The 14,142-nt window shown below is 37.1% G+C and overlaps 1 protein-coding gene across 1 annotated transcript; it reads left to right on the forward strand.

Moving 5' to 3' along the window:
* Positions 1-4,228: 4,228 nt before the first annotated feature.
* On the forward strand, positions 4,229-7,117 carry LOC149228062 (uncharacterized). Its single transcript, XM_089380665.1, has 4 exons — positions 4,229-4,706; positions 4,888-5,156; positions 5,382-5,907; positions 6,273-7,117. The coding sequence occupies exons 1-4, from the start codon at positions 4,229-4,231 to the stop codon at positions 7,115-7,117; spliced, it is 2,118 nt and encodes a 705-aa protein (XP_089236791.1).
* Positions 7,118-14,142: the final 7,025 nt, after the last annotated feature.

The following is a 14,142-nucleotide window of genomic DNA, read 5'->3' on the forward strand; positions in this document are numbered from 1 at the left end:
TTGTAGCTCTTTAAGATCCATCAAAGACCCTATTAATCCCAAAAGCATGAAGGGTGTTTATTTAATTCCATGTTCTTGTGGAACCCCCTACATTGGAGACACTGGTCGTTCCATTTCTCAGAGGATTCAGGAGAACGCAACAGACCTTAGACACACTAGGACTCGGTCCTCTTCTCTAGCAGAACATGTTGAATTAACGAAACACCATATTTTCTTATATTGAATTAACTAAACACCATATTTTCTTAGAGGGTTCTAAGGTCCTCTCGAGGGTTGATCGTTTCCATCACCGAAAATTAAGAGAAGCCATCGAGATTGAAAAGAGAATTAAGACTCTTAATAGGGACGATGGATGGAAATTAAGAAACTCATGAGTCCCTTCTATTTTTTTGTAACCCAAGTTTTTCTCCCCTGCTTTGTTTCCTTCTCTTTTCTTGGTTGGTGTGTGTTTGGTTCTAGAATCTCTCTTTTATTTTATTTGTTTTCATTTTATTTTGAATTTTGTTTTATCATTTTATTTATTGGTTTTTATTAATAATATTTTTCTTATATAATTTTCCTTTCTTATTAGATAGATAAAATGTTATTAGTTTTTATTAATTATATTATTATTATGTATTTTCCTTTCTTATTACATAAATATAATTTTTAATAAATCATTATTTATATTTAATATAATTTTAATTAATAAAAAATTGAATCTTAATAAATTATATAATAAAATATTAGAAATTGTTAGAGTCTATAATAAGTTCTATAGGTTGAAAATAGAAATTAAATAAATTAAAATTAAATTAAAAAATAACTAATAAATAAATTGTTTTTTATCAATTAATGTATTTGTTTAGTTATATTTATTTTTTGACTATTGGAAATTTACCATTGCATCGATATAAATTAGTGGTTTGTTGATCTTGCTCTTCATCCTTGTCGTGATGATGAACCTAGATAGATGTTCGAAAAGCGTGGACCCTAAGTTTTCTATGTGATTTCTACGGAAGATTTTGAATTATAACAAAAAATCTTGAAATTGTATTGCCGGATTTTGGTGAATTTGGGTGAAAACAACTAATTAAGCTAGATATGTGCCACACACAATTGTGTTATGGGGATTGATATAGTTGAAAATTTAAAAAGTTAGAGATCTACTTGTGATAAGTTTTGGAGTTTTTCTCGACATACATTTTGGCAGATTTTTTTTCAAAAATAAAGGGAGGATTTTTTATTTCACACACGTTTGAGTATGAACTCTCTACAATAAGAATGTTCAAGGGGTTTTTTCCATATATACAGTCAAAAATGTATTTAATTTTTGAGAAATACAATTTCAAATAAAATTAATTTTCTTAAAAAAAAAGTGAAATATGTACCACACACAATTGTGTTATGGCGATTGAAATAGTTGAAAATTTAAAAAGTTCCTCCTCTACTTATGATAAGTTTTGGAGTTTTTGATGATAAGATTTTGAGTTTTTGTAGACATACTTTTTGGTAGATTTTTTCTAAAAATACGAGAAGAATTTTTTTGATTTCTTATATGTTTAACTGTGAACTTTCTACCATCCAAATGCTCAACGTTTTTTTCCATATATAATCAAAATATATTTTAAATAATAAAAAAATTATTATTTAACTAATATTTTTAACTTAATTTTAATAAAAAAATTTCAAAACTTAAAATAATTAAACAACCAAGTGAACCTCTCGTAACTCTCAAATGGAATTCTCGTAACTCTCTAAATACATGAAAATATTATTAATGTCGATAAACATCCGAATAGGCAAGTACTTTAAAACTTAAAATAATTAGACAACCAAACAGGCAAGTGAACCTCTCGTAACTCTCAAATGAAGTCTCGTAACTCTCTAAATACAGGAAAATATTATTAATCCCGATAAACATCCAAATAGGCAAGTGAACCTCTCGTAACTCTTAAAAGGACGTCTCGTAACTCTCTAAAACATGAAAATATTATTAATCTCGATAAACATCTTTGAAACTAATTTCTCGTAAGCATCAATATCTAATTTTAAAAAATAGTTTTTATTAACCGCTGGGCGCTATGGAACGTCTCTAACACTTATAAATACCTGTGAGGCTTAGCCATTCAAACAATAAGTGCATACGCTTAAGCATCGTCTGCTTGAATTTTGAGAAAGGTTGGGTCGCGTGATCGATCTTAGCGAAAGTTGGGTTGTAAAAGCCGGTGAAAAAACTGCATGTTCTGCTGTTTGAAGGTTAGGTGAGCTTTATGCTGTTTTCTTCTTTTGAAAAAAGAAAATTTTATGAATATTATGAAGGTAATTGCTATTATTGTATTGAATTTAACTCTTTTATAAAAAATGTGAGTTTGTTTTGAGTTAACTTTTTCAATCTTTCTTAATATAGATTACTAGGCTTATTAAAAAAAAGTGAGTAAGGAATGTTGCGATTAATTCAATCCAAGAGCACTTCCAATGTGTGATGCTGCCCCTGCTAGGGTTACTGAATAATCCCGTTGTCCCTCTCCTTTGTGCCCTTGGCTTCTCTGGCCTTCGACACCGCTGATCTCCTCACCATGGCCCTGCCGCCCGGAGGGGTGAGCTCCGCCCCCCCCCACCCTCCCTCATCAAATCCCTCTCCTGACAAGCCAATAAATGTAAAAGTTCCAGTCAGTCAAGGCCCTGACCCAACTGATGGCCCTCATTCAGATCCTGTTAAAGACAACAATGGAAACGCTGCTGCAGGTCAGACGGCAGCCAAAGACAAAGGAACAGACCAGAACAACTCGACGTCACGGCCAAAAGCGTTCTCTGCAACATGCATTCCCAAGTCTGCAGAGAGAATAAAAATAGATCTTCCTAGTGATCGAATCAACACCCAAATCCAATACATGAGTGATCATGCACTCATAGGCAAGTTCCTCGGATTCTGGCCAACTGAAAAGGCCTTGTATGGATGGATAGCCTCCAAATGGAAGCCTAAGGGTCAAGTCTCCCTGCAGCTAGGCCCCAAAGGTTTTTTCACTGCTATCTTCAACTGCCTGGAAGACAAAACCCACATCTTCGAAGGAGGTCCGTATTTCTTCAACTCTGCAGGCCTATATCTTCGAGAATGGAAAGCGAGGTTCGATCCAGACAAAGAGGATTTCACCTGGGCTCCGGTATGGATACGCTTGTATTCTCTTCCCGTGGAATATTGGAACGAGGAGACTTTAAAGGACATTGGCAACAGCCTAGGAGTCTTCATCAAAGTCACTGAGGAAACCAAATACCGAAGATACACCTCCTATGCCAGGATCTGTGTACACATGCATCTGGCCAAAGAACTCATGGATTCGGTAAGTCTATTTCATGACGATTATGAATGGGTACAAACAATAGACTATGAGCATATTCCTTTTCGCTGCAGAAAGTGCCATGAGCATGGCCATCTTTTCAGGGATTGCCCTCTGAATCTTCAGTCGAAAGCATCCGCATCAGAGACAAGTAAAGACGCTGAAGGATTCACGAGAGTTCCTAGCTGTAGAAAGCAAACCAAGAAACCTCCAGTTGCTCCAGAAGATCCCAAGAAACCTGAAACTCGGAATAGCTTTGGAATCTTGTCCTCTCCAATCTTCATGGAGGATCATACACTCATCCCACCTTCAGATCCTTCCCCTTCCACCCCTGTGCCTCCCCCAAATCCCTCAGCTTCGCCCTCTAAGTCCGCTCCAATCAACACTCCCGCCTCAACCTCTACTGACAAAAATCACGCTTCAGAAATAGCCATACAATCTTCCGCCATGGAGATTGACGCTTCTCTAGCCCACAATATTAATCAAAGGTCAGATGAGGAGGAATAGGACAAACCATCACTCATGGAGGAGGGACCAGAAAGTGAAGATCTAGGAGGTCTGGACCTACTCAAACTGGAAGCAGCGTGTCGACAGAAAGATTTCAGTGATATTCCCCCAAGGGAGATCGACAGACTTGAAGGAGTTCTAATCAGAGCACAACAAAACAAATATCTTGGCATTCAGGCAGGTAGTCCTTGGGATGGTAAAAAAAATTTGAAAGACACGAAAAAACGAGGGCGCAAAACGGATTTGCAAAGGACTATCATTATTGGAGAAATGCTGGTGGATTCTGGAGAATTCCCCAAGCTGACCAAGTTCTTTAAAGCTCTTCCCCATGGTTCCTCATGAAGCTAATCTCATGGAATGTGCGAGGGCTTAACAGCCCTGCAAAACATAGAATGTTAAAAAACATGATTCAGCAAGAAAGGCCTACATTAGTCTTTCTACAAGAAACCAAAGGCAATAGCACTGTATTGGAGAAAATTCTAAACAAAGTTTGGACAGGTTGTCGCTCAGTCTCTGTGGATGCATCAGGCGCTTCTGGAGGGTTGGAAATCTTATGGAACCCTCAAATTCTCTCCCTTCAAGATTTCCATGCCTCTCACTTCTTCATTCAAACCACTTTCCACCTCATTGGTACCAATATCCATGGTCTTCTCACTAATGTGTATTTTCCTCAAGATCTTCAAAAAAAGCTGGATTTGCTGAACACTCTCACAGCGCTCAGCGCTGGAAGAAGCCATCCCCTATGGATAAGTGGTGGTGACTTTAATATCATTACAGCGCTGGAGGAAAAATCCAGAGGTCGAGCAAGACTGGAAGGGGACAACATTGGCTTTAAAGACTTCATATCTAGGAATCAACTCATGGATCTTCAGACCTCAAACGGTATGTTTACATGGACCAACAAATGAAGAGGATCTCAGCACATAGCTTCCAGACTTGATCATTTCCTCCTGTTGGATAACGCCATTCATCTGGGCGGAGATTTCCATGCATCCATTTTGCCTCAAGCGGGCTCAGATCACTGGCTTATAATGCTTCAGTGGTCGTGTCCAGAGTCAAATAGCAACAGACCTTTCCGCTTCGAATCCTTCTGGTTCTAATTTCAAAGATGTGGTAATAGCTGCCTGGAAATCCTTCACTACCCCCACAGGAGCCAAGATGTTTCAATTTCAACAAAAGCTAAAATACCTTAAACAAGTGCTGAAAACTTGGAATCGCACTCAGTTTGGCAACATATTCAATCAAAGGAAAGCGCTGGAGCAGCAAATGAACACGCTGCAACAATGTATCATATCAGAGGGTCGAACGGAGGATTATGCACTACAAGAGCAGGTACTCCTAAATCAGATTGAAATGCGCAGGTAGCAAGAAGAGACTCTCTAGCGACAAAAATCTAGGATCAGATGGCTCAAGGACGGGGATAAAAATACTAAGTTCTTTCATAGGTCAACCATTCAAAGGAGAATGCACAACAACATCACCTTCATCAACAATCAACAAGGGGAGCGCCTGGAGGTGCATGAAGACATAGTACAAGAATTCCAAGAATACTTTCAGGACACTCTTAGAGAACCGCCGGGTAGCAGAAATCAAGCCATACAAACTATAGTGCAGCACATTCCTAAAATCATTAATGAGGATCACAACAATAGGCTTCTCCAGCCTATCTCCATGCAGGAAGTGGAGGACGCAATGGCCCAACTCAAGGATGGTAAGGCGCCCGGCCCTGACGGATTCACAGCCAACTTCTTTCATGCTTTCTGGGAGCATATCAAAATAGAGGTCTGGGAGCTAGTGGATGAATCACGATCGATGCACTGGGTTCTTCCTTCTCTAAATACGACCTTCATAGCGCTCGTTCCTAAAGTGGAAGATTCCAAGACTCCTGATAAATATAGGCCGATTGCATTATGCAATGTCATCTACAAGCTTATATCTAAAGTAGTGGTGAACAGACTCAAACCTCTTCTCCCTCTCCTTATCTCGCCAGAGCAGACAGGATATGTAGAAGGGCGCCAGATTCTGGATGGTATCATTCTCTCCCACGAAGTGATCCACTCACTCAAGATATTGAAAAAACCAGGTATGATTCTCAAACTACATCTCTCCAAAGCTTTCGACAAACTTAGCTGGACCTATATTAAACACATCTTACTAGCATTCGGCTTCAATGCCACTTGGACACGATGGATCATGAATCTCATCTCCTCCCCCTGTTTCTCCATCCTTCTCAATGGATCCCCCTCCCCTCTTTTTCATCCTTCTCGGGGTATTCTTCAAGGAGATCCTCTTTCCCATTCATTTTTGTTCTCATGGCTAAAGGGTTAAGCCGCCTTCTTCACTCTGCCACTACTTCACACTCTTTAAAGGGCATTTCACTACATGGCCAATCCCCCATTACTCACCAACAGTTTGTTGATGATAATATGCTTTTTGGCTATCTGTCAGTGCAAGAAGCCTCTGCCTTCAAACTCCTGCTCAATCTTTTCTCAGACGCCTCTGGCACATCCATCAATGCCTCCAAATCTCAACTCTTTTTCTTCCATACTCCCATTCTCACTCAAAGGAATATAGCCCGGATTTTGGGCTTTTCGATAGCCAAGCTTCCTTTGAAATATTTGGGGGCTCCCCTGTTTGACTCTGCCATCAAACATGCCGCCTGGAGGACCCTCCTTGACAACTTAGAAACCAGGCTTTCCTCCTGGACCTACCGCTCTCTCAACATTGCAAGCAGAATCATCCTCATCAAATCTGTCCTCCAAGCCATGCCTCTGTACCTGTTCTCAATCTTGGCTACCCCGAAATGGGTTCTCAAGAACATTCGCAATCTTCAAAGAAATTTTCTTTGGGGCTCCTCAGGCCACAACAGAAAATGGGCCCTGGTTAAATGGTCGGAGGTTTGTCTCCCGAAATCAGCTGGGGGATTAGGCCTGAGGGACCCCCTCCACAGCAACAACATCATGGGGGCGCGTATATGGTGGAATTGGCTCTCCAAACCACTTACTCCCTGGGGTCGTCTATGGCAAGCCAAATACGCTCCAGGCAGTCCTGTGGAGGAGCTAATCCGATTCACCTCTACCACTCCTGGCTCACTAATCTGGAACGCTGCCAAAATTCATAGCGCCTTCATTCAAGCACACAGCTTTTGGGAAATCCACTCAGGCAACACTGCAAGATTTTGGGAAGATTCCTGGCAACAACTTCCCAAACTTGCCTCTCTTTTTCACAAACCCAAGTGGCAAATAACCATGCAGCAAAATGAGCAAATCTATGTACATCAATTCTGGAAATAGCATTCTTCCCACGGATTTCAGCTTTGGAGATCGGCGAATACATGGCAAGCCAACTGGCAGGAGGAAACCTATGATGAGATTTACAACGAGCTCAAACTCAGGAAAATCAAACTATCAGATTAGAAAGATCGATTAATATGGGGATACACTTCCAAGGGCCTGTTCACTACCAAGGAGGCTTATCAAATCCTTTATCAACCTCTGCAGATTATAAAAGACCCACTTTGGGACCAAGTCTGGCAACCAAACATTTGGCCTAAGGTCTCTACCTTCCTTTGGCTTCTAAGCAAACAAAGGATCCTCACATGGGATAACCTGCAAAAGTGCGGATTTATCGGGCCATCCAGATGCTCCAACTGCAATCTACATTCAGAGAACATGAAACGTCCCTTGGACACTTGCCCATTTGCAGCTTAAATGTGGGAAAGAGCAGCTCAGTGCAATAGAAGATTAGGTAGAAAAGAGGGAGACATAGTAAACACCATCATAAATTGGCCTCGGAACCCTTTCCAAAGTCCTCTTCTTAATGCCCTCTGGCACCTCCTTCCAGGCTTCATCTATTGGATCATCTAGAAGGAAAGAAACAACATGATCTTCAAAAATCATAATTCACCTCTTGACACCCTTTGGTTTCTTCTCAAGCAGAATCTTCAAGAAACTTTGGCTCTTAAATGATGGCAAGATTCGGATATGCCAGTCCTGTCCCAGGAGCATCTCATTCTCACCAATTGGAACCTTGATCTCACCTCTATAGATCATATCAAACCCAGCACCTCAATTCACTCTGAGTCAGCTCATTTTTGGTCACCTCCTGCCATCCACCCTTACAAGCTGAACTTTGATGGTGCGGCTAAGGGCAATCCTGGGCCGGCTGGCTATGGTGGCATCTTTAGAAACACGGCAGGCTCAGTTTTGCATATCTATCATGGAACATTAGGCAAAGACACCAACAACGCTGCCGAGCTGGAAAGCTTATGGCAAGGTCTACGCATAGCAGAAACTGAAAATTTGCTCCCTCTAGAGGTCGAAGGCGATTCACAAATCCTTATAGAGGCTGCAATCAGGATACAATCAGGATCCTCAGCTGCAAAAATAGCTTCGAGTTGGAAGCTTCTAAGCAGATTGGAACAAATTAAAGAATGGCTCAAAATTCCTTGCAGCATATCCTTCAAGCACATCTGGCGTACAGCTAATAAGGCAGCAGACAGACTGGCTAATCAAGGGGCTGATCAATAGCTCCCATTTTTCTCTGGTCCGTTGAACAATTCCAATGATTCACAACTCAAGCGCGACTGCACTCTCCTGGTGCAACAAGATCTATCCCACCCAGATGCGGGTGTATAATATGGCGTACAGCTCGACGGCGGCGTGGAAGGGAGGCGCGTGGCCCATCACTAGCGCCAGCCGGCCTCGCATGAGGATTGAATTAATGAATCAGGACTACAAATTAAATGCTGCATTAACGCAGCACCCCACCGCCCTTCAGTTCAACAGTATAATTGTAATGGCGCTTTGTTTGTTCTTCATTTTGGCTCCTCCCTTGTGCTTAAGCTGTTCCAGTGAGAATGACGCTCCTGGCTCTCGAGAAAGATTAGTCCACTGTCTAGCTCGGGATCATAATGCTACCATTCATCAGTGCATCCATCTTCCTTTTAATCAGTCTTGCACCTTCCTCTGCAGCTCCCTCTCTGTCTCCTCCGTTGTTGTTTGTTCCGCTCCTCCTGCAATCCTCAAAATGCCCAGAGCTCGCTCAAGGATGAGCTGCAGGAGAGGCAGCTCCCGTGGTCATGTCTCCCGCCAGCCATCCTCCACGACCTCAGAACCTTCGTCTGATGCTTCGGAATTCAGCTTTAATAGATACCCTGCAACCAAAAGTGGTCATGGCAGAGGAAGAGGGCAAATTATCACCGAAGCTTGCTCTTACCACTCCCAATCCCACATGGCTCGCTTCCGCTTTCCCTACTCCTTAGGCAACTCTTCCTTCATTGCGCCAGTCACCGTTGAGCTGTGTGAAGACACTGTTGGTTCAGGAGCTGTTGGTTCGGGCGCTGCTGGTCCAGACGCTCCCTTGGAGCCGAAGATAGCAGACAAGAACGATTCCATGCAAACTGAGACTACTCAGCGAAAGGATCCAGGCGGCCCAGCAAATCAGGAAACTACCATTCACGCCGGTCCTAGCGCTCCTGCAGAGGGTGGTTCTTCAGGTGAAAAAGGCCAACCCTTTGAGTCTGAAGATCCTAACCAATTCGGCTGGCGCATTATTGAGGAATTGCCTCCTATCTCGCTTAATGATTGATCAGGTCCGCACATTCTGTTTTTGCTCCGCAGTTGTAAGAAGACGTCTTATCCTCTTAGAATCCAAAGTCATTTCTTGTCTCACAATTATCAGTATCAGGTCTTTTGCTAATATTGACTCACCGATTTCCCCTGCGTGGGAGACACTCTCCAGTTTTTTGGTTACAATCATAACCACTGTCTTACAGTCTCTGTCCTCTTGGATTTTGTACTGGGTCAATAGATTTATAGGTCCTCATCCGATCATGGAAATACCACGCAATTTTGAGTTTTTTTCTGGTTCCAAACACTCTGTCCCGGTTTTCAGTTACAGTTTCAAGACACATCAAGTTTCAAAGCAAGTCACTATGAAGGATTTCTGGTCAGGTTTTCAAGTGATTTTTTGTAAGCATGCCTTCGCTGAGGTTAAGAATCTCGAGGCCTCTGCCTCTCTATAATTATATTATGTATCAATATAGGAGTAGCCAAATTCAAAAAATAAAAGAAAAAAAAGAAGTGAGTCTAGCTATCATGATATGTAAGAGAGAAAAAATGGAAAAAAAATATTAAAAGCTATGACGTAAACAAAATTAGAAGCTGTAACACAAACTAGGCATATTAGTAATGGTTTCGAATCATAAGTACATGATTTTATTAAGCTTTGGTAGGTCTTCGAGCGGGTATGAGCAAGATATTCCCAAAGGTGGGAAATGACCATCCATAATTAGGTGAAACTCGTCTATGTGATTAAAGAGCTCATCCCTACTCTGATTAGGTTAGAATAGAACTTTTCCAAGTAGGTGTTTAAGGTGCCAAGTCTTCTGTTTGGAGACCTATTGGTTTCTTCAAGGTATAGAAACACCCATATCAAGAATTCAATCCTCTAATTCTATGGCTATGTCCAAATCTAAGACTAAATCTAAGGGTTGTGCTATGTAGTCCACTAGTTCTTGTTTGATGTCCTATAAGTCATGTTGAGTGACCAGAGAGACATCTATAGATAATGCTCAATAGAAGCTTAAGCTTGGCCTTGAGCTCTTGAATTTTCATATATATCTCTGCTACCTCTTATTGTTATAAAATTAATATTTTTACTTTCACCCACGTTTTGAATCAATTTAAAGATTTTGACTTTTTTATTTTAAAGATTTTTTTTAACTAATAATATTAATTATAATATGTTTAGACTTACAAATTCAAATCTTCATTGTATATGAATATTTTTTTATTTTAAATGAATTCAAATGTTTTATGATTTTTTTGTGTGTATTTTGAGTCCCTTTTCCTAACATGTTTCATTCTAAAATCATACTTCTTTCTTCTTCTTCTTCTTCTTCTTTTTAAATTTTAATTTTAATTGATCTGAGTGTTCTATAATTTTTTTATTAGAGAAATATATATTTAGAAGCAGATATTATATTCATGTCTAATTTTCTTAGAAGGAAATTATGTACCAAAAGTTGGTTAGGAATCATTTTCAATACATATGATAATATGGCTAACCATGAGTGTTAAAAAAAGAGTCAAAAAGTCGTGATATGGAAGCTAGAGAAAAGTGTCAAACAAAATTAAGATTAGATCTAAGACTTTTGTGATCCACAATGTAGATATAAGTCTTTCGGATTAATCACATCATCGTTAGGAACAGGATTTGGTCAACCTTTTGAACCAACTAATGTGGTTCATTTTCAGGACAAGGTAGCTATGATATAAACTCTGCATATTAGTAATGGTTGTGAGCTATAAGAAATGGTTATCAGTCATAAGTATATGATTTCATGGTTGTGAGTCATAAGTACATGATTTTATTCTACTCATGCAAGCCTCCTAGGTGGTGCTTGTTCTGGCTCCCTGTTCAGAGTTGCTTTCAAAGGTTGCAAATGACCATCCATAATAAAGTGAAGCCCTTCCATGAGAAGGAGGATCTCATCCCTACTCTAGTTAGATTAGACTAGAACCTCACCAAATAAGCTCTTAAAGTGCCAATACATGTCCACTATCTAGACAAGTATTGGTTACTTCAAGCTGTGGGAAATCCTAAGCTATGAACCCAATCCTTTGCCTCAATGGAAATATCTAAATCTGAGAGCTCTAAGTTACAATCCACTAGTTGTTTCCAATGTCCCATAATGCTCTAAGTTACAATCCACTAGTTGTTTCCACTGTCCCATAATTCATGTCGAATGACCATAGTGACATCCTATGCTCAAGAGAAGCTCCAGCTTGGGCTCTTGTATTTTCTTTCATACCTTTGTCATCTCCCATTTTTATTTTTATAAAATGTAATATTTTTACTTGTAACTATGTTTTGAATCAATTTAAAGATTTTATAAATTTTTTTAATAATAATAATAATTACTTTATATTTAAACTTTTAAACCTTTGTATTTAGTGAATGTTAATATTTTTTTTTTAAATGAATTTAATGTTTTATAAAAAAATCATATTTATTTTAATTTTGTTTTCTAACATTTTTTATTATAAAATTATATCTTTTTATTTTTATTCATATTTTAAATTAACTTAAATAATATATATATATATGACATTCCATTTTAGTTTTCCTAAAACTAAAATTAGTTATAAAAAGTTCGTCCAGAATCATATCTAAGAAATCCAATCCAATAATATGTGAGAGCTAAATTAGTTATAAAAAGTTTGTCAAGAATCACATCTAAGAAATCCAATCCAATAATATAATAATATGTGAGAGGTTCTTTATTTTTTTCCTAATATTTTTCATTATAAAATTTTATCTTATTTTAAAATTGATTTCCATATTTTCTAAAAAATCTATTATAGAAGTATATATGTTCCATAGATAGCAAATATCAAATTCAGTTCTAGTTTTCGTTAAAGGAAACAACGTATAAAAAGTTGTTCAAGAATCATATTCAAGGGGTTCTTCTTTTCTTATTATTTATAATAATTATATCAGTTTTATATTTTCAAATCCTTTGTGTATTAAGTTAAAGTGAATATTATTTTAACATTTGTTTTGAGCGTATTTTTTAAATATTTTTCATTATAAAATATATATATTTTTTTAAATGTAGTTAAATATTTTATAAAAAAATTAACTTTATTTTAAATTTTTTTGAATGTCGTATAAATTTTTTTATTATAAGAATATATATGTATAGTATATATGGCATATTATATTTAATTTTAGTTTCCTTATAAAAAAATCCCGTATAAAAGCAAAATAGTTAACCAGGGCTATTACAAAAAGAAAAATTAGGTCTAAATATTCCAGAAAGAAAAAAATGTAAAACAAAATCAAGAGCCAGTAATAGTTGTGATCCATAAGAAATGATTTTGGATCATATGAAATATATGATTTCATTCAACTCATGTGCTTGTTCTATCATAGAACAAGCCTCTCGGAGGTGCTTGTTCTATCTCCCTCGTCACAGTTGTTTCCAAATGATGCAGATGATAATCCATAATTAGTTGTAGCCCCTCCATGCGAAGGAGTGCATCCCTACTCTTAATTACTTAGAATAAAATATTTCCAAGTAGCTTCTTAAGGTGTTAATACAACTCCAATTGGAAAGGTATTGGTTTCTTCAGGCTAGGGAAAGTCCTAAACTAGGAACTCAATGCGCTATCTCAATGGGATCATCCTAATATGAGAGCTTTGAATGTTGTTGTTAGATGTATAATAATTTATGTTGAATGACCACATAGGCTTAGGCTTGAGTTTTTGAAATTTCATATATTTCTTTCCCTTTTTAGTTATAAAATATAATATTTTTAATTTTATCTAAATCAATTCAAAGTTTTTATGTTTTTATGATTTATTTTTTTCACTCTTTTTTTTGTTATTATGAATAATAATTACATTTATTTCTAGATTTTCAAATACCCATTGTGTTGAGTTCATGTAACTATTTCTTTATTTTAAATGAAATGAATTTAAATGTTTTATGAATTTTTTACATTTATTATAATTCTCTTTTTCTAAATATTTTCATTGTCAAATCTTATTTTTTCTCTTTTTATTTATATTTTGAATGAAAGAAATTCAACCTAAAAAATTGATTTTTATTAATAATAATAAACATTATGTTTAGACTTTTAAATCTTTATTTTTTTATTAATAGTAATAATTACATTATGTTTAGACTTTTAAATCCTCATTGTAGGTAGACATTTTATTTTATTTTTATTTTATTTTAAATTAAATTAAATTAAATGTTTTATAATTTTTTTATATTTATTTTGAGTTTTTTTTAATCATTTTTCATTATAAGATATCATCATTTTATTTATATTTATATTTTGAATTGATTTGAATGTTATGGATTTTTCTAATTATAGAAATATATATTTACAATATAAGATATTAGATTCAATTCTACTTTTTCTAGAAGGGAAATATGTATAATCAGTTGGTTAGAAATCATATCTAGGAGGATCAATAATATAGATAACCATACTTATTACAAAAAGAAAAAGTGGGTTAAGAATCCTGATATGAAAAATAGGAAAAACTGTAAACCAAAATTAAGAGCTATGACACAAACAAAATTAAGAGCTATGACATAGACTAGGCAAACTAGTAATGGATATAGGTCATAGGAAATGGTTGAATCATAAGAAGTACATGATTTCATTCAGTTTGTGCAAACCTTGTGTCATAAGAAGTGCATGATTTCATTGAATCATAAGAAGTACATGATTTCATTTAGCTTGTGCAGGACTCCGACGGTGCTTGTTCTCAATCCCTGAACATAGTTGTTTTCAAA

Source organism: Pinus tabuliformis, chromosome J (assembly GCF_031772625.1).
Source record: "Pinus tabuliformis cultivar Carrire ecotype Pingquan chromosome J, CPIR1, whole genome shotgun sequence".
NCBI lineage: Eukaryota > Viridiplantae > Streptophyta > Pinopsida > Pinales > Pinaceae > Pinus > Pinus tabuliformis.